This window comes from Larus michahellis, chromosome 2 (assembly GCF_964199755.1).
Source record: "Larus michahellis chromosome 2, bLarMic1.1, whole genome shotgun sequence".
NCBI lineage: Eukaryota > Metazoa > Chordata > Aves > Charadriiformes > Laridae > Larus > Larus michahellis.
This window is the reverse complement of record NC_133897.1, coordinates 8,378,174-8,399,807: the sequence shown is the minus strand read 5'-3', so window position 1 is coordinate 8,399,807 and position 21,634 is coordinate 8,378,174. Positions and strand designations below refer to the sequence as shown.

At 37.5% G+C, this 21,634-nt stretch overlaps 1 protein-coding gene across 34 annotated transcripts in view; it reads left to right on the top strand.

The window, feature by feature from the left end:
* Positions 1 to 21,634, top strand: part of KMT2C (lysine methyltransferase 2C) — a 203,167-nt gene that overhangs the window by 90,202 nt on the left and 91,331 nt on the right. For all 34 annotated transcript variants that reach the window (XM_074574090.1, XM_074574086.1, XM_074574085.1 and 31 more), the window contains 5 exons: positions 16,730 to 16,892; positions 17,589 to 17,760; positions 19,536 to 19,650; positions 20,413 to 20,585; positions 21,327 to 21,487. In XM_074574090.1, the coding sequence (XP_074430191.1) occupies positions 16,730 to 16,892; positions 17,589 to 17,760; positions 19,536 to 19,650; positions 20,413 to 20,585; positions 21,327 to 21,487 (784 nt within the window). The remainder of the gene's footprint in view (positions 1 to 16,729; positions 16,893 to 17,588; positions 17,761 to 19,535; positions 19,651 to 20,412; positions 20,586 to 21,326; positions 21,488 to 21,634) is intronic.

Genomic DNA, 21,634 nt, shown 5'->3' with positions numbered 1-21,634 from the left:
ATGTTAAGGTCTTCGGAATTTTTATGAATTTTATGGAATCTTTATGAGTGGAAAAGTCTATTACAAATGTGAAGAAATATTTTTTTAAAGGCCATATGACACATTCCCAATTTAGCACTTTTAATTAGCTTCTCAAGAAACAAAATGTTCCTTTCTTGAGAGACATAAACCACACTGTCCAGTTTATGTGTCTGTTGTTACAGTAGAGTATCAACGTACCAGATGTAGGCAAAGTGTTGGATTTAGAGTTTTTTTAGGGTACTTGTTTTGGGAGTTTGATTCTTAACAAGGGCAAATACTTTACCATGACTTTTCAGTCTTTCTAGTAGTTTCTTTCTTCGTAGCCTGTTATCATCGTGATTCTCACCTATTGATGAGAAAAAGGAGCACGTGATAATGTGAGACCAGTTTAGCAATAGTTAATTTTTATATCGTCTTCAATGTGTTGATTCTGTTTACAAGAGGAAGGCAAACATTAATTTATAAACCACAGTTTGGAGGAGCATTTGTCATCTTAGGTGAAGCAGAAGAAAAGATGTACATTTTTAAACTGGAGGGGTTTTTTTATATATAAATTTTTCATTTGATTCACTTTGTCGTGAGCCTTCTGTGAAATGAGCTGTGTTTGTATCCCTACCTTTTTGTTTCCAAGTATACGAAAAAAAAATACTGTGAATTTGTCTCCATAGCAAGTAGCATTGCCAGTGCACACTGTAACTCCCTGATTACGTTGAATCAGTGAAACGGCATCTTGTTCTTTCTTTGGTCCGTAAGAAATAAGTGCTAGAGCTTAACCCCTGCCAGCTGTTGCAAAGGGACAATGACTAGTGCGTGTATTCTAATATATACATTTTAGGTTAAAGTAATGAACTTTATTTAGAGAGGACTTTTCATAAACCATCAGTTTTTTTCCAGTGTACGGATACAATTTCTGTGACTTATTGCCCGATTCCCTTTGCAATTTTGCAGACCTGAACAGAAGCACAATGTCATGTCTGGCAGGTGAATCTACATAAATGATCTTTCCCATAATAACTGCATTTCTGGAACGCAGTAGCAAAAGAGGAGGGAAAAGACTTGGGTTAATTAGGCAGCAAGGAGACGTCTTTCCTTAAGATGGTTGTTATGGCTTCATCTAAAGGGAAGTGTTTGATTTTTCAGCCTCACCTATTCCCTTTTCTCTCCCGCTGCAGTGGTGCTGCTGGTTTCCTGCTGCGGTGCCAGGAGGCTGTTGCGGGAGCTCGCCCTGCCAGTGTTCCCTTGGCACTGGAGTCGGAAAGCAGAGTCAGCCTTAGAGTTTTCAGTCTGTGGTGCTTTTTTTTTTTCAAAATGAATGCCATGAAAGATGCACCTTGCTTGAACTCTAGATGTCAAACGTGTGGGTACTAGAATCGGGGGAGAGAGATTGTTGCTACAAAGACGTTTCTGAGAGGGTTTTGATGCTGAATAGACGGTGGGCATTGCAGATGGTAAGGGCAGTCTGGGAGGTGTAGGAAGCAGAGTAAATGGACTAGGGGCACAGAGAGGCTGAGAGAGAAGCAGCAATAGCCCAGAAATGAAAGCCGAAAAGCCTAGCTGAGAAACATGAAAGGGCTTATGTTCCTGAAGGAATTTCCAGTGCAGGTTTCCTTTATTCAGTAACATTCACTGAAATAATTTACTGAAAGCTCTGAAGTGAAATTGTTTAGTGCATGTTCCAAACTGGTGAAGTGTGTTTCACAAAGACCTTTTCTTCCTTTTTGCATGACTTGAGTAGAAAACACTTTTTTTATAATACGTCCAAAGAAATTCTCTATATTCTTTTTTCTCTTTTCTCCCCCGGGTGTCTTTCTTGAACGTTACCCTAAGTATTAAGGCAGTGACATACTAGTTCACATTGAGGTAGCACTGTGTTGCTGGGCATTTGATTTCAAGAGTTTATAATCTATTTATACCAAGTTATTTTGGGGGCCTACGTGTTAAAAACAGGGAGAACCTGATCTCTGAAAAGTGAAGAAAGCCCACTAAAGGAAAATTGCACTGTCTTTTAAATCCAGATTGTACCTTCTTCCTCAGCTGGTGCTTCAACTTGCTGGTGGGAGTGAACCGTTTCGTGCTTTTTTGTAGAACATGAGAATTATGGATATTTGGGCTCTTGCTTCCTCCTGTCTTTCTATGCTCAGCAGCAGTAGCATAGTCCTTCAAGGTCTGTGAAAGAAAGAAAATGACAACATAATGCCCACAAATTTTAAATGTGGAACAAGGAAATAACAAAATGTTTTTTAAAATTTATGAAAATATTTACAAATTTATTTGAATTATTCCATTAATGTTTTCAGCAGATAAGAAGGCTGGAGCTCTCTATATATTTTAAAAAGGCAGGAAAACGTACCCATCTCTTAACAAGCATGCCAACAGCAAGCCCATAAAAACTTACACAAGGAAGTGTAGCAGCGCTGCCTATCTGCTTGCTTTTTGTAGGTATTTGAATGCAGCCCTCATTTTCCTGCCTTGCTGCCACCTCACTTGTGGCTGCATCTTATTTAAATATTTTATGTTCAGTCTTTTCCATAGCTAATGTGGATTGATCTGTTGGGTTTTTTTAACGTTAGTGCTTAAGGGTCTAATTTTGCCTTTGTGTGACGGTTACATTTATGAAAAAAAAGCTAACCAGTCTTTTGTAGTTAATATTGGTTAGTTTTAGTCAAGGACGGGTCCTCATTATGCGGTATGGAAATAAAAAGGCATCTCCCTTGCCTTCAGAAGCTTGCTCTTTAATAGATAGCACAGGAATAAAAGGAAAAAGTACTCCTGTGGGACAAGTTGTAGGTATATTTGCTGAGCTGTAGCATTTTTTGGTTAGTGTTAGACAATTGACTCTGATCTTGGTTTCATAGCACTTTCCCTTTTAAATAGTATTTTATTTAAGTATGTCTCAGATTTTTCATGGATGTGGGCCACATGCTTTTTTTTTTTTTTTGAACGAGAACTTTAAAGTTCAGTCTCTCTAAGGAAATTAGAGTTATAAAGTGGGTTTGATTATTCCAAGCAAAAGAGTCCGAGTAATATTTTTTGTAATATAAATTATTGTGGGGTTTCATTTGGGGTTTTCACCCATCCTTAAAAAATTAATACAAACATATTTTAATTTAAAACTCAGGAGTACTCGTATTAGTCTATTGGCATCAGTTTGCTTTTAAGCAGTAGCCTAAAAACCACTTCTGAGATTGGTGTACTCAGCAGCTTGCGAAATCAAACCATTAGCAAAAAATAGTTTTGAACTCCCTAAAGATTTTGTTATTGACTTCCATTAGTGTAAGTTCTGCCCCAGAGTTGCAGATTGAGCATAAATATTGCAGGCATCAGTATGAAGCGGTCCCATTAATGCAGGTGTCTTTGGATGTTTTTTTTAATAACATGGAACAAATCACGCATGAGAGAGACATCTTAGGAATCTTCACAAATGTGGACCAACTGCCCTTCGTGTGCAAGTGCATAACACTGATAAATACAGACACTACTTGCATTAAAGCTATTTTTTCTAATGATCTAGGCTACTACTGATAGTCATCTCTTTATGTGAAAGAAAATATTGTTTATTTTCATTTATATGATTGTTCTCCCCGTTCCGCAGATCTGACCTTGGAATAAAAAGTAGACAGGCAATGGTAGGTCTGCTGCCAATAATGAACTTGTAGGTGTTCCATGAATCATAGTCATGACTAATATTAATAATAAGAATCCTATTTACTAATATTAATTGAAAACTGATGAAGTGGCACGTTCTCAAATCAGCACTTCCCGTAAGCTTTTTTACTGGTGTGTTTTTAATTCAGTGGTATTAATGTATTCCTTCAAAGATGTCGTGTTCCTCTTCAGTACGACGAGGGGGGAAAGTAGCTGTTATTAAACAAACAAAAACTCAAATAAATATTTGCTTACTGGAGCACCTAACATTGGTAAAACAACTTGATACACCCTAAATATATTTCTGTGCCATGGTCTCACTTCAGATACAATGAGAATACATGTATTCAATTTGCAATCTAGACAATTATTTTTTACATAACACTGCAGGTATTTCCACGTCTAGCCTTCTCACTTCCAATTTTTAATTCATAAAATAATATTTCCTTCTGTCTTCTGTATGAAATTGCCTTTCAAACAACTGGGAAGAGTGGCAGATTCTGCAGAGTAAATAGTCAGTCTGGATCTAAACAAACTGCTGTCAAATATCCAAGCAAATACCGTTTGGTTTTTTTGTTTTTGTTTTTTTTTTTTTTGTTTCAGTTACTACAGGTGGTTATGACAATATTAGGTGCTATTTCTATGGTATTTCCAGAGAGATGTTGACAAATCATTAACTGTCAAAAGCTAATAGAGGTTTTTAGAGAAATAATATAAGACGACAGTTCAGTTGCTATCATAATTCATGGAGCTTTGTGAGGAAATGCTCATTTCCCAAAATGTAAATGGCTTTGATGCGTTGAATAGGTGAGAGTTTCAGGTTTTCCGAGTGTCATACCAGCTGAGGTTTTTTTAATGAGAGTTAACTTGAAATAGAAGGTGAATTGTTGGGAAGACTGTTACCGTTACGCATCTATCACATCAGAATGTGCCTTGGGCACCTCCAGAATGCTTGCATTCTGTCAGACGTAAAATATTGTGATGGATAAATCCCTCAGAAAAGGTCGGACCTGGCAGCAATGCTCACTCATCTGAGAAACTAAAAGGTCAGGATGCTCAAGATGCTGGTAAGACTAGAAGCTGAGCATCCCAGTAACGTATGGTTGTACTTCCACTCTTAATTTTATGTGAGCCTGTTGGGTTTGGTACTTCTGGAAGTTCATTTCTGTAGGTGAGTGCACTGTTATAGTCTTATACATCAGTTCAGCCTTTGCTGAACTCCTTTAATTGAAATAAATCCATTTTATGGAAACCTTCTCTTGCATTATGAGTGATTTTGGTAAAGTGTTCACCCGACTACTATGACAGCATTGCTGTCTTAACACTACGACAGAACTAGGATGATCATCTGATGCTAAGATTTCCATGCCGTCAGATAAAATTGGTTTTAGGAAATGGTGATTGACTCTTGGTTGTTTTAACCATCTGAACAGTCTCTCTAACATTACTGGACTGCTCACATGAATTATCTGAGCAGCCTGTGTCTCTTGAAGAGTTTATTTGTAGATGATTATGATTATTAAGCCTTGGAACCGCAGTGAAGTAGACTTTCCACTGTGTTAGTGTGTGCCCAGTCATGTTTAGGACTTGTAACCTCACTGCGGACTTAGGGCCTGGTCTGTGTGGAGCAGCAGGAAAACGTGCTGTCCGGGGCATAACGCAGAATCCAAGATACGACTCTCAGAATCTCAGGCTGCCTCCTGCTCTTTCTCCAGGCCCATGTCTTTTGTTGAGCCAGATTATTTCCTCTTTGCTAGTTCTGATGTATTATTCATGTTATTTCAATGCAATTTTACTTTTGATAAAGGAATGGGATTTCCCCATTTCACTGTAAACATTGTGAGAAAAAGCTTTAAGGACATTATTCTAGTCCTAGTTTAGCTTTTACCAGATAAGAATAAAAATATCAAAACTTCCTTGGCATGTCATTAGAGATTAAGGAAAAGCATTGTGAAGAAATAGGACTGTGCTTCATTTGACTGCATGCTATATATGAAACAGAAGCTTCATCTAATTGTTTGTGCCTTACTCCTTCAAGAGTGTAAGAAGCCTGTTATACATGATAGCAACGTTAAAAACCTCAAAGAATCTTGTAGTGCAGAAAAGGAATTTTAATGTAAAAGCGACCAGGTGGGAATTGGTGCTGGAACAGAAGTAAATATGTACATTTACTAAGGGAATCTGTGACATGTAAAGCATAACACTATTTCCTGGCAGTTTTTTTCCATTCGATGGCACTAATATCTCTATAATTAAGAGCAATGGAAGTATTTAGAGGAAAACTGTACACTGTTATAAACCATTCTCTTTTAAATTGAACAGCTGTAATTTCTACCAATGGAACAAACTATATTATAAGAAAATGATTATTAGTTTAAAATGCAAAGTTAAATGAATGCAAAATTAACAAACAGATGGTGAAGAATTATTGCGTTTTATTTTACTCCTGGGTAAAAGGGCTCATGCATGATTGTAAAAATGTCATCACACTTCGTAAACCTGAAAGCAAACAGAATTTGCAGTTGTGCACATCTGTTTTGGGACACTGCTAAAGGGTTAGAAGAATCAATGTTGTTTTCAAATAAGGGTATTCATCAAGAGGATATCATTTACTTAACAGTTATGGCTTCTGCTAAGCATCAGACTTAATGTTCTGTGGAATTCATTACAAAATTTGGCAGCTTTTTTTCTTCACGAGCTACTGAGGCAGCATGCTGCAAAATGAAACGAACAGCCCCTTCTTACCCTCCCCTCCCTGAACCCCAGAACAACACTTGAATTACCTGCTAAATGTTTGACCAGTAATTTCATGACTTTAAATTCTAGGTCAAGATGTTGCACTTCACGATGCTTGCCCAAGGAATGTTAGTGATAGAATAGGATGGAAAGACGAGGGTTTATTTGTTTATTTCAGTAGCTAGTGAATTTTAAAAAAGGATTATGTAATGTTTGGGGATACCATGGTTTGGGAGGAGGAATGGGAGAAATATGTGTAAGTGACTAATTTAGTCAAATTGAAAAAAGAACCCTAAAAGCCCCAGCCAGATAAAACATGTGAAGCTTTTATTAGAAAAGAAATTATATTAATGTTTCAAGCTGGTAGTTTCGAAGTATGCCATCTAATTGCTTTATTTGAGCTCAATTTACAAAAATTAGTGAACTGAAGATGTAGGATTTTGTTTACGATGACTCTGTGCCATTTGGAGAGCGCAATTTAGGAACAGCCAAGGAAATAGGAATTATGAACAATAAGGTACTGATTGCAGTCAGTGGGGAAGGAATACTAAGGAGGTGCTCACTAATGAGGAAGGTATTAAAGGCAGGAAATTCTTGTATTTTTTTATGTCTGTACATAATCCAGAGTTCCTTGTCACTCCATCCCCTACTATTACCTTGTAAATTAGTATATCATTGAGTATATATAGTGACTTTTGCTGACATTACCTTTCTGTTAAACTGAGTTAATATATCTACAAAATCTTTCTTAAAAGAATGCATTATTAAGACTATAAAATCAAACACACAAAGTTAGGACATGCCGGAAGACACGTTGTCTGCACACAATTAATATCCTTTGTGCATGTGCCTGATTATGCAGTCTTTAATTGTATGATCACATGCAGAACAGCTAGGGCCTAGTTCAGGCCATAAGATGGATGTTTTTATCCCAGTAAAATCTTCTTCAGTATTCCGTTTTTACATTGTTCAATGTGTAGGTATGTAGACTAGTCAGATACTGCTTAAAGGAAAGAATTACTCATTTCTGCAAGAGTATTTCTATCACGTTTCTACTATAATAAACATGTGAATAACTTGTCTATAAATTTTTCCAAATAGCAGATTTATGTGGACTTTCTATGCATCTTAGGCTCCATTTTCCCCAAGAGGTGATTTTTTTTATTTTATTTTATTTTATTTTTACTTAAAAATATCTGCTGATTTGGATGGCAAATTGAAAGAGTTTCAAAAATACTCAGACTTACTTAAAAAGTTGCACTGATATTCCAGTTCTTTCTTCACTCTGTTGGAGTTGTGAGTGCACAGTCTATGTAGAAATCAGGGCTATTTTATGGGGCAAAAAACCCCCCAAGCTTTTAACAGTAAGTTTAAGGGCTAAAAAAAAAACTTAAAAAAAAAATTTTACTTATTGCCCTGCCCAATATCATAAAGGAGCTCTGTGAAAGAAGAGAAACTAGGACCGTTTTGCGGGTCATCATCCAGTTGCCATAACCAAGTGTTTTTTAATCCTGCAAGCAATCCACAACTCTCTTCAATACGTACTTTTTCTCCTCTACAAATTAAGCACAGGCCTCGAACTAACAAGTTTCTTTAATGCAGAGACTCCTTTTAAGCAGTCTGTTTTATGCACTAAATCCATGTTTGATCTGCAGTCCTTTTTGTGTGTTAATGCACATACCTAGTTAAAGTTGTGTTTATGTGTGTCAGTTCGTTCCTTTATCTGTGTCTCCATGTTGTGTTGCCTGTGTAATTGTCTGACGGTATTCATTTCCTTGAGTCGGGGAAAAAAAGGAAAAGGCAGACCTCCCAAACGGCAGGTTTAAAACCTTTGTGGCTGCATACAGACTCTGCTGCTTGAGCTGGCTAAGTGATAGCCATACGGCACTAGGCAGCGAACTTCTCCTCCTTGTAGTCTTCATCCAAGTTCAGTTGCCTCAGACTTCTGACTTTTTGTTCAAGTTGATTTTTTACCCTCTTCCACTCTTCCTTGTTCTTCCTCCATCTCCTTAACCTTTCTATTCCCTTTTCCCCAGGTTCCTTTTGAGATCTTTGCCTTCACCATTTCATACGTCTTAGCACATCAGTTCCTCAGCTCTTTATCCAATTTTAGTGCCCAGTTTTAGTTAATTGGCCCTTCAGTGTTATTCCTGCCCCTTCTCATCTTCCATCTCAGACCGTGGTTTCTCCTCCCAGTCTCATTGGTGTAAATAGTCCCTTTTGTCTCTTTGACCCATATTTGTCCATCTGCCTGTCTACTGGATACTCTCATTCCCTAGCTGAGTCAAGTGACAGTAGTATCAAGAGCCTTAGGGATCGCTGCTTTCCATTCCAGTGGCTTATTGTGCTTAGGCTTAGGGTATTTATTACAGACTTCCTCCCTTTAATCCTTGTCAGACTGAAGCAATCTTTGCAGAAGGTACACGTAGTCCGATCAGGGCTAGAAATTGGAGAGGATCAGTCATGATCAACAAGAGTAGATTTTTCTGTGATTTTTTTTTTTTTCTTTTTTCACTGACAAACTTTTGGAAATGTTTTACATTAAAAAAAAAAAAACCAAATAGTTTTCTCAAGCTTGGTCACATCTGGATAGATCTGCAGGGTAGGGAAAGAAGTTGCATCCCCCACGCTAAAATTCTTGCCAAATTGCAAGTCCTGTGAGTGACGTTGTTTTTAAGATCAGCAAAATGTTTTTCTTACTGACTTTTCTGTTCTCAGAAATGGCTGGAAATTTTTGACCAAGTGTTCCAAAAGTATTTAGGAGAATTTAGGTATGTGCTATGTGAAGCTTTAGCCCGACTGTTTGTCATTCAGAAAACTTGGGTGAATAGAACAGAATTTATCTGGAAGTCTTTGTAAGCAGTAGCCATTCACATCCCTTCGTTGGTATTGCCATGCTGACAAAACCGTTGGTGTGGACTTACTTCTGTTACCAATGGAGAACTTTTGTTCAACATGTTTTAGGCTGGCTTCAGCGCAAGACTGTCATCTAAATATAGGTCTCCCTGTGGACGCATCTACCTGTGAGCCATGTTTAAATTCCAATCATAGGCAATGGAACGCTGGCCGGTGTTGTCAATGGAGCCCGAAAATGGACACCCACTGTTTGGTCAACTGAATTGGGATGAAGTAAATCTCATAAAGTGACTAAGTCTCTATTAAGTGTACTTAAGAGACAAGTCTCTATTAAGTCTCTATTAAGTGTACTTAAGCTTAAACACTTGGCTCATATATAGACACTAAATTTGGAGCCTGAAATTTAGATGTCCTCATCTCAAGCCTTGCGTTGTTTGGAAGCACAGTGTGACTCTGTTAGCAGTAAGTTCTCCTTTTACTGAGTTTCTATTAAATGGCTTTGCAAATGTAATTATGCCAGGCTAGCTGTAGCTACAGAGGTTCTGTAGCATAGACATAACCTATAGAATGCAGAAGCCATTTCAGAATCCTTATATTTTTGGTTTAGCAATGTAAGATCTGTGCTGGATTAGACAGAAAGTTGACTTCATCTCAGTATCTTCTGCGATGACCAGTAACAGATGCCTAGAAAAGATCATTAAGCAACAAGCATGTAGCAATGTTTCCCCCAATTATTTTTTTTCAAGCCTCCAACAATTTGTGGCTCAGACTGTGCTCTGCCAACAAAAAGAAATGTCTACACATACTTCTTAAGACCTTCCGAGCATGAATCAAATGGAACTGGCACAATAGTCTGTTCTCTGAGCCTGCCAAAAAGCAGTCTTAAACCAAAGCTGATGATTTCTGCTCTTGCCTTGTTTGTCCTGAAGTTGCTGATGCTGAAGCCTAATAATCACAATTTAAATTACATTAAACATTGTTGACCTTTTCATTGTTGACATGCAAACTAAACAACAGGCTCGTGTGTGCCCTTCTCTCATGGTGGATATCAGATGAGAATTAAGTGAATAGTTGGTTGGTAGCTGTGGGGAAGCTTAGACCCACTCAAAACATTTACATTATCATAGAATCATAGAATGCATTGCGTTGGAAGGGACCTTTAGAGGTCATCTAGTCCGACCCCCCTGCAATAAGCAGAAACATCTTTAACTAGATCGGATCTAGTTAGATCTTACTAGATCTTGTAGAAAGCGACGAGGTGAATAAAAAGATGCTTTTCTTCATGAAAGTGTGAAAAAAGCAGCAAAGGCAGAGTCTGTGGAGGAAATCATGTGCATGTGGTTACGCCACTGGCTTATACAATGATGGGGAGAGTGCAACTTCAAGGCACACAAACGCTTCTGTGGAGCTTCTGAGTAGACAGCGTTTGGGAACGTTTCAGATTATATGAGGAAGAATTTGTGTGCCATAAGGTTTGCATGTTTTCCTGTACCTACTTCAAATATCAAGAAATAGATCTCCCTTAGCAAACTTGTTTCTTACGGGTTTTTAACCTGTCACAACTATTAAAAAAAAACCCCACCCCTGCAAAACATGAATGTTTTATTGTCCCACTTTTTAGATGCCTTGATATCGACATAATTTGTTTAATGTAATTTTTTATAAAGGTGAAAAAGGAGACAACTGGTGGGAAGGAGAAACAAAGTAGTGAGTTGTAGAGAGCCTGAAATCTCCACACTTAAAAGGGACTTTTGCTTTCTACCTTGATTACATGTGTTGAGTCACTGATAGTGGTGTTAGTCACCAACATTTGTGTGTTCTTACTTTTTTTCTTTATTCTTGTACAGATAACTGAGCATTTTAGGGACAGATGGAGTATCTAGTCAAGAGTTCTGCATTGGAAGACAGTCTTTCTCAGTCATGTGTCGAGCTTGGCCAAATTGCACCTCTGTTTGTCCGTGGTTTTTCATAGTTTTAAAACCAAAAGTTGATAGTTTGTTTCTACAGTTGTGATTTATTTATTTTTAAACTTACTTCAGAGTGCTTGGAGCGGGAAGTAGGTACTGTAGTAAGTTTTAATACATGCTGCCTCTGTTAAGAACATTTTAGTTCTAAATTACAGTTAGAGAAATATGAATTTTAATTTCTTCAATTTTGGCATGTGTTAAGGATTGAGGAACAAAAATAACTGATCTCTGATTTAATTCCCTGTTATAAATTTAAATAATTTCCAAATTTGTGACATGATTAATACAAAATTAAAAAAAAATAGAAGGTAATTTCCAGTACTCTTGGAAATACGTGTTACTTATTATTTTTTCTAATCAGTAATTCAGTCGAAAGTTCAGTTCTTTTTATGTTGCCATCTTACTGCATTGTGCTCTTAAATGCTTTATCGTACTGAAAACATGGTGTGACATCAGAGGTGCTAATGGTGATTAGTGTCTATGAGCAATATAAAGCTTTTTTTTGACGATGGGGTAGTGGATGAACATTATCAGAACTACCGGGGAACACAGTTCTTTAATCACTGTTTATACTAAAATTTCTTTGTAGTCTCGTTAATGACAGGATGTTAAGGTCCAGTTTTCCTTTGTTACAGGTTTGTGTGATAGCCGTTTTCAGTAGCTATCAGTCTGAAATTTGTTCTTACAGGTAATACATTAAATTGTTTAATTAAGGACAGATGGCTTCTGTGCATTTTTGGGTACTCTGTCATAAAATTCAAATTCCTTACGGTTATCATAGGTTTTGTCAGCTGACCTTTTTAAAGCTAAATAAGTTCATATCAGTGAAAACATTTTGTCATTTTGCTTAAAAAAACATCTTGCAATACCTAATATTAACATTTAACTTTACTGCACTAATCAGGTTGCAACTAAGTATTTATTCAAAGTCCACATTTTAGACTTTCTTTAATGTCTGCCTCCTAAGGGTTGTTACTTGTCCAGTTGCTGAGATGGTAATACTATAAAGTAATTCTAAAGGCAATAAAATCATGATAAAATAAGACCTCTGATTTGTTCTTAGTACTATCTGGGTAAAATCTTACATTCTCGTAAACACAGGCATCTTTTCTTCATTTGAACTTGCGCTGAGTTCTGGACTACTTCAGAATCTGAAGCAGCAGGAAGGTTGATGTAAAGTTGGAAGCTATCTTCTGTCAGTTTTTTTTATTTTTTTTAATGATGTAGGAAGGTTAGAAGATGTAAACAGTAAGCTGTTTCTCTTGTCACCATTTTACAGTTTGGACATCTGTTTCCATTAAAGCCAGTAGCATTTGAGACATTCAGCAGAGTTTCCAAGCCACAGGCAGAACTAACCTTCTTGTTCAGTTGATTTTGGTCCAATTATGATTGTAGTGTAGTGGTACAAGTTTTTGTCTTCCCAGAAATCTGATGGGTGGTTTCTGCTGCTCTGTTTCAGTGAGGATGTATTCCTATACAACTAGAAAAGAGAGGAGGTAAAGGATCAGGTTTTCTTAATGTTTTCTGTTAATTCACTTAGTTCTTCCTCTTTCACTGTATTTGTATAACAATCTCATATCTGATCCAATGGGATTAGTGAATAAAGGGCATTTCAAAATGAAATTTGAAAGACTGCATAGCTCTTTGCTTTTAAAAATGAGATCCTTTTCTGTCCATATGAAAAAGATCAGATGTAAAAGAAAAAGGTGTGTAGACAGTTTTAAATGATGGAAATTACAATAGTAAGAAGTATCAGAAGTATGGGTGGGATCAGAGCTTTCTTGCTATGGACAAGTGCACTAGGAGCTTGCGGAAGAAAACAGTTGGTAACCAATGAAGGACTTTTTGAGTGGGAACATAGTCTGCTGTCTCTGGTTTAGTGACGTTTATTTTACTGAATGTACTATGAATAAGTAATGAGCTGTCTCCCTAGTTTTCTGACACCCTGTAAAGTCTTTTTTTTCTGTAGAACAGGACTGTAAAATTATTTGATCCATAAACAAAACAGTGTTTGGCTTGCTTTGACAGCTTACCATTTTCCTATACCTACCCTTTGAATACTCGGATTCAGCTTCCACCCCCTTCACATAACGCCTTATTTTCTGCTCATGCTAATGAAATTGAAGATTCCATTCTGTCTCTGTTACTGTACTCATACAGTGTGGTAAAGACACTTCCATTTCACTGGCAGTGGGATTTATTCCTTGCTTCCACCTCCTACTGTCCTGATGCCATATTTTAGCAACAGAGTAGTAAAGTAATATTTGTTACTGAGTTTATTTTGCAGAGCTTTTAATTTTTTTTTAAACCAGTGTACTTCAGTGTTCATATCCTTACTTTCTTCACGAAGGTCATTTAATTGTAATAGCGGCATACTTGTTCTTCTGGGGTCGTAGCATGTGGCCTGATTTCAGAGAAGCGTTGGCTTCCACTGCTGGAAAAGTAACTCTCTCATCAACAGCTGTTGCCAAAAAAATCCCTTTGGGCATTTGTTTCTTCAGACTGCTTTATCTCTCTTATAAATTCAGTAAATGTTGATATTCTGTGCTTTTTATTTGCTTCAGATGATATATACCACATTGTTTTTAAAGTGTGTGTTTTACTCAGCTGCCAAATGCTTTTCATTGCCAGTGTAGTTTAGCAGATGGGTTTGAAGGGTTCAATTAAATGTAATTTGGGCTTCCATTTTTCTTCCAGCATCTTTACATGGTTCCTTAAATCAACATCAACATTTTTCAAGGCTTTGCAGTAATTTTGTAGTTTGCTCATTTCTAATGATTTCATCATTTAGTCATATAGCACTTGGGAAAAGGTATATTCTGATTTTACATTTGTTACGTACCATTGTTGATTGGCGGTTTTGAAAAACAGATGTGATGTTTAAAAATGCCATTTATATTGCTAGTTAATCCATTTTTTCCCAGCTTTTAATAAATGTTGGATTCTTTGAGTGCTTGCAGGTTTTTTTCATAATTTTCTTTCCTGGTTAAGGTTAATCATGGGGTACAGCAAAGTCTCTGTTGAAAACTTTCTTGAGGGACAGGTTTTGGACCTCAGCTCCTCCCAAGTTCCCGTTCTCACTGTTTCTTACCAAGTAATATCTTTGGCACATGTGTGGCCTGTCTGTAAGAGCTGGGCGTTAGCTGTAATCTGGGCCATCTCAATAGGATGTAGGAGTGCCAAGTACAAAATAGTGCAGTGGGTTGTATGCTGGTTAATGTGCAGCTGCCGTTCATGAAGTTGGAGGCTTTGGGCTATGTTTTCATGGTTTCACATCTAATTTCAGGATTTACCTTTTACAGCATCCTCAGCGAGGCTTTACTGACTATACTGTTTCCTAAAATGAGTTTTTGCATTACTTTGGCTTTGTTGGCAGTCCTTAAATGTAATACTATAATTACTATTGCTACTTTCTTCACCTGCTTCAGGAACTCCATGTTACTGTTTGCTCATGTTGTCCCCTCTCCTTTCCTAGTAAAATAACAGAATACATCTTTTCCATACGGTTAGTAGGACGTGGGTAGAGGTGAGACGTTTTGCAGTTCTGAAGACTACACTAAGCATTGTAGCACAGAAACGTGGCAGTAGTGACCCGCTTTAATTTCTGCGCTGAAGCATTTTAGGTTTTTACAGTGCGGTTGTGTTTAGCATAAACTAGTATTTTATTTTTTTTTTCTTTTCCTTGTCCACGAGTTGTGGTGCAGGCAGATATTTTGCAGAAGACATTACTTTCATCTGGCTTTAAGGATGTCAATGTAACTGTTAACACAGGCAGCTTTGTGATTTGTGTTTTCCTATGGGCTGGTTTTGATATCTGTGGACTTGTAGTAGCACTATTTCATGCCTAATTTCATGCTAGGCTTTGAAACACAGAAGAATTATGGTAATAAATATTGTCTGTATTCTAAGAATTAAGCAGATGCAGTATGTAACTTTTCTTTGATTTGGTATATGTTAATATTTGGATGTTACTTGACACGAGCTAGTAATCAAACATGCCAGTGTTAGTATTATATTTTTATTATAAAAAATGAGAGTCATTGAGCTCAGTTGTTGCTGTATGTTATGTATGCCTTCCTGTGAGCCACTGACCTGTTTTTTCTCAAGTTTACTCCAAATCGTATGGTGCTGTGCTCTAGCCTTAAAAAGTATTGTTGCCTTGGTGAAAAATTGCAAAAGCATGTTACGGTGCTTCAGGGACTGTAATGAATCCAAGAAAGAAAAAAGACTGATTAACTGAATCAGAAAGGTGTGAGTGATATTTTACAAGCATGCTGATGGAATCTGTTCCCTCTTGACTAGAGAACTGGAGGGTTATTGGGTAGTTCTTTCTGAGAAATTATTTCTTTACAAATGTGACTATGGTCTCTAATAATAATCATGCTTATTTATGACTCCTGGAAGTTTGGTGGTGCTATTTGTGTAGCCTTGAAAGGAGAGATGAGGAGAAAGCACTGGGTTATGTAATGCATTGTCATCCCAGAGAGAATTGTATAATGCTGATAAGATTTTTTGGTATAACGTGGTATTTCATTTCCATTTGCATTTCTGAGTTCAGTGTATACAGTTTTACAATACAACTTACACAACTATGTGGCTTATAGTTAACAACCTATTGACAGCATATTACTGTCTTTATTACTCAGAAGAAGTTTCTGAGCCTCTTTTCTGAAGGCATAGCTCAAGTTAGATAACATATAGAATCACGGAATCATGGAATTTTTCAGAGTTGGAAGGGACCTCTAGAGATCATCTAGTCCCACTCCCCTGCTAGAGCAGGATTGCCCAGAGCACATTACTCAGGACTGCATCCAGGTGGGTCTTGAAAGTCTCCAGAGAAGGGGACTCCACACCCTCCCTGGGCAGCCTGTTCCAGTGCTCTGTCACCCTCACCGTAAAGAAGTTTTTCCTCATATTTGATCAGAACTGCCTGTGTTCCACCTTGTGCCCGTTACCCCTCATCCTGTTACTGGGAACCATTGAAAAGAGTCTGGCACCATCCTCCTTCAACCCACCCTTTAGACACTTGTAAACGTTAATAAGGTCTCCCCTCAGCCTTCTCTTCTCCAGGCTAAAGAGTCCCAGCTCTCTCAGCCTTTCCTCCTAAGGGAGATGCTCCAATCCCTCCATCATCTTTGTTGCCCTTCGCTGGACTCGCTCCAGCAGTTCCCTGTCTCTCCTGAACTGGGGAGCCCAGAGCTGGACACAGTATTCCAGCTGTGGCCTCACCAGTGCAGAGTAGAGGGGGAGAAGAAAAATGCTTTTCTGTGACAGGAAGAATCTTGGTCATCAGCATGCATTTAGAGTGGATTTCGTTAAACATTTTAAGTTGGAAAGACCTGGGAGTGCCACTGAAAGACAGCGCACTAGTTTCCTTCTCCTTGGTATTCACTCCCTTCTACTGGCCGAGGTGTTCGTCTGTCAAATGAGGCTGGGGATCAGATCTGGCTGAAAAATTACAAGAAAAAATAGATTTTGAACAATTTGTTATGTTTGTTTTTCAGCGATGTGCATATTGTAAGCACCTTGGAGCCACTATCAAATGCTGTGAAGAGAAATGTACCCAGATGTACCATTACCCCTGTGCTGCTGGAGCAGGCACATTTCAGGATTTCAGTAACTTGTCCCTCCTTTGTCCAGACCATATTGATCAGGCTCCTGAAAGATGTAAGTACCCAGTATTCAAATGGCACAATTAGTACCAGCTTTTATGAAAACTGCTCTGTGGTAGGATCAGCTTGAGAGTGCAGTTGTTTAATTGTTTAGACCTGCTTTCCTAGTCACTCACATGTGTTAAGGTGTGACAAAGATGAAAATTCATACTCTTCTGTTTTTAAAGCCTGGCAGTGGTGCGCAGCAGAGTTAGTTTTTGGGGGTTTTTTTTGTTTTGTTTTTTTTTTTTATATGACAGAACAAGGGAAGGGTTTACTAACAAGGCTTGTCTTCCATCAGGTTTTAGTTCAAATTGACAGCCTTGCTTACTTGCCCTAACTGAAGTTAGAGCAGCCATATTGCAAACACTTCTGCTAAATAATAGGTTTAGATGTGTGTGCCAGAAGATTTATTTTGTACTTGTTTCAGAGAAGCGTTGGTCCTAAAGCTCTCAGTTTTAATCTTGAGGAGAATAAAACTGCTTCTTTTGGTAAGAGTTTATTAAGGTTTAAAGTGAAAGTACTTTTGTTACGAGAAGATTAGCTGAGTATATCAGAAAACCAAATGAAATGAGTATAATCTAATAAGTATATTAATTAAATTTGAATTTCATAAGAATGATCAAGTTTTGTATGTGTAAGAACTACTAAAGAATTTCTTGGCTTCATAATTTTGAATGAAATAATAATTGAGAAAATGATTTCTTTGTAGCAAAGGAAGAAGCAAATTGTGCAGTGTGCGATAGCCCTGGAGACCTCTTAGATCAACTTTTTTGTACTACCTGTGGCCAGCACTACCATGGGATGTGCCTGGACATACAAGTTACACCTTTAAAACGAGCAGGTTGGCAGTGTCCTGATTGCAAAGTGTGCCAGAACTGCAAGTAAGTGAGACTTAACAGACGTGGAGGAGGGCAGTCTGAGATTTATGTGCTGTGATTTTAAAACATTTATTTTATTAACTGTTCTTTTTTCCACAATTGTTTCCCCATATATATCTGTTATAATATTATATTAAGTAGCTGATTAAACCCTTGTGTTGGGAACTTTCTTCTAAAAGAGCTGAGCTGGAACTCCTGCGCGTTACTACCAGAGTTAACTGTTATCTTGGTAGGTTCTGGAGAGCAGCAAAACCTTCTGACTTTTTCCTCCTTTTATAGGGAGGATTTTTCTCACATTTACCAAATTAATAAATTAATTTAATGTAGTGCCTTTACAGTCTGGGAACCTGGGCTCTTATGCAGCTGAGGTTTCAGCTGTGCACATACCACACATTGGGTAGGTACCCTGCATTAGGCCCTCTCTTCTGTTTCGTAATATCTTTCAGAGGCAATTAGTGAGTCATTATGAAAACAAAAACATGGCTTAGTTGAACAAAGAAAAAAAGTGACATGAGTGACCATGATTGAATTGTTACATCAGACAAATATTGAGACAACGAAACATAATTATTGTGGTATTGTAAGGGTTCACTTAGAAGACTCTGAAGGCTTGTACGCTTGTTCTCATATAACTTAATCTGATGGGCACTTCAGAGTTCTTTTGCTTGCTTGTTTATTGTTTTAAAGGGCTTACTAGAAAAGAAATAAGAGTTTTGTTCAGCTTTAGTCAGATCAGCTGGGATGAAGGAAAAAAGCCACTTCACTGCTGCCTCATGTACCTGATTACTCAGTGCTTTGCTGTTTTCCAAGTAGAACACTCGATATTTACTAGCATTCAGATTCCCCCTCTTTAAAGAAGAGTGTTCCCTGATCGCACATAGCTGATAGGAAATGCCAACAATGAAGTTGTAATAGTGGAGCACATTCTAAAAAGTATTCCAAAAAATGTTGTACTGGATAATTACAGTATTTGCTAACAAACCTTCTCTCCAGAGGAAAAGTAGAACAAAATGTGATGTTTTCACACCTATTACTTTATGCAGTATGGCAGTTTTATGCCAGTGTTGAGGAACAGCATTTTAAGCATATCTCCATGCAAAGAGAGAACACTTACTGTTTTTTAAAATATCAGGTCTCCCAGGTAATGTAGTAGTATGTAGTAGGTGTAATGCTGTATTTGTGAAGCTTTATCAAGGCAAATCTTGTTGCCTTTAGATATTACCAAACTATTTGTGTTTTTCTCTGCAAATTTATTTTATCACTGAAATTTGTGGTGGAGCTCTGTAATACGCGACTCTAGGAAAATTGAAATCTCTTCCTCTAATGTTTGTTTTGCTCTTGCAGTCATAGTGGTTGACATTGTAGGAGCTCTGGTAGTCAGAGGTGGTGGCTCATTTTTTTTCTTTGGAAAAAATACAGATTGTTGGTAGGAACAAGTACAATTGCATGTTCTTTTCAGAAAGAAAGTACGTATTTCAGATTTTGAACTACTTCAGTACAGAAAGGCCATTAAATGTACCTACGCATGTGTAAATGAAAGTGGACCCATTTGTAGAAGTCCGAGTGGTTGCACAGGCTCAGCACTTTGAAGTACGCATAGTGGTCTTCATTCATACTTAAATATGAATATGAGGGCATTATCTTTGGAATTTGTAAGTGGTATTCATATATTTTCATGTACTCAGCTATGTGTCTTCTTGTTTAGACTTTTCATTAAACAGATTTTTTTGTTGTGGCTTGTTTAATTAGTTTTTGTAACCAATTGTTACTTTTCTTAGACATTCTGGGGAAGACAACAAGATGCTGGTGTGTGATACATGCGACAAAGGTTACCATACTTTCTGTCTACAACCTGTTATGGACGCTGTACCAACAAATGGTTGGAAATGTAAAGTAAGTCGAAAGGTTTCAGAATAATTCCTCATCATTATAGGGGCCCAGATTTTGTTAAGCGTGTTATGCCGTTCTAGGTGTATTGCAGCCTGCTGTTGCTGTGTAACATAACTTGTTATTTCTGAAGGAATCCCGCTTGTATACAATGATGTGGCTCTACAGCCGCTCTGTGAGGGTGGCTGTCCGTGACGTGGCTGAAGCAGCCTGTGTAGGACAGCAAATCAAACCCTCTAGTGGGTCACTACATGAGAGCTGCTTTCACGCTAATGTAAACTAAAACCTATGCAGTAATATATGTAATCTATACTCGAAGGCTCTTTATATTCAACTACTACTTGCTTACCAGAGTGGCAGTTCTGCAGCTGAAGGGTTCCTTTGCATTTGAGGAGGGCAAGATGAATTTGTTGTTTTATCAGTAACTTTATGAGTAAGTGTAAGTAATAATAAAAATACCATTTCAGCGTAATGGGGAAAGTCACTGTATAGTCAGTTTGTGGCAGTCAGGAGACAACTGAGATTAGCAATAAAAAAGTTTAGTCTCAGAAGAAATACTCCTTTCAAGTCAGGTTGTAGTGCAAGGAAACTCTTCTTGGGGTTGCACAGGCTCTTCATGCTCTATTATCAGATCCTGGATAATTTATTAGTGTTATTAAGGACAGAAACTTTATTTAATTTAATTCAACACAGGAAAATGTCAGTTAATGGCAATTCTGTCACATTGTGAAATATCATAATTAACAACTAAATTCTTGTGATCTCTAGAACTGTAGAGTATGTGCTGAGTGTGGCACACGAACAAGTTGTCAGTGGCACCATAATTGTTTGGTATGTGACAGTTGTTACCAACAGCAAGACAACTTATCTTGTCCTTTCTGTGAAAAACTGTGCCTCCAAGACTTCCAGAAAGATATGTTGCATTGTCACATGTGCAAAAGGTAAGGATCCTACTTTTGGTTAAATCATACTAAAATGCTTGAATCTTATGATGAGCTGTATGACATTGATGCATTTCTGTGAAGGGTGTAGACTGTTTGATGTACAATGCTGTAGTATCTTGTTGTGCAACATCTTGATCCTTCATCCCTAAATACAATGAACAATAGTAGGTAGCCTTATTTTAATCTTAGCGACTAAGTATTAATTGGCAGTGATCAGAGGTGTGCAGAGAAATATGTGCTGCTGCTGCTTCTTACATTGTGACGTTATTTTGTGAGTAAGCAGACTAGAAGAGTCATCATCCTAACTCCTAAAGACTTGTTTGCAGTGGTCTGTTTTTATAACATTTTCTATTATGTGTTCCCTGTTTAATTTTATGTGTTTTGCTATGCCAGTAATAAAAAAAAAAAGGCACTATTGGGAACCTTTTAAAAATATAGACTGTGTTTCATATTCACTGCTATTGTATCTTGCTGTGCAACGTCTTGATATTGCTATATGTGTTGTGGCGTCCAGTTGGCTTTAGTGACAGTTTAGATCTTCATGTTTACATTTGTTCAGTGCTTGACATACTGACATATGATGTTTATTTCTCTAAAATTCACTGTAATAAAGCATTTGTTGAATTTTTTTATTTCCCCATAGGAATGGAAAACAGTGTTATTTTCTAATTGATTTTGGCTAGGATACTTTGTATTTTTACTATTAAAATCGTAGTCACACTTATTTAATCTCCCCAGGTGGATCCACATAGAATGTGACAGATCTCCAGGTAGTGAATTGGAGTCTCAGTTCAAAGACTACATCTGCACTCTTTGTAAACAAGGAGAAGGGGATCAGGCTCAGTCATGTGATGTAATGGGCACTTCCGAACTCATTCCTGAACCTGACAGTGTCACAGGTAATCAAACGCAACCTTTGTATTTCCAAAATGCTAGTATCAAATACAAATATATGCAGCTGTCTCACTAAGTCTTTTGTGAACCAGCTGCTCATATTCTGCTCTGTGGAGTTCATCCATTCCTTTATTTAGCAGCAGCTTCTCAAG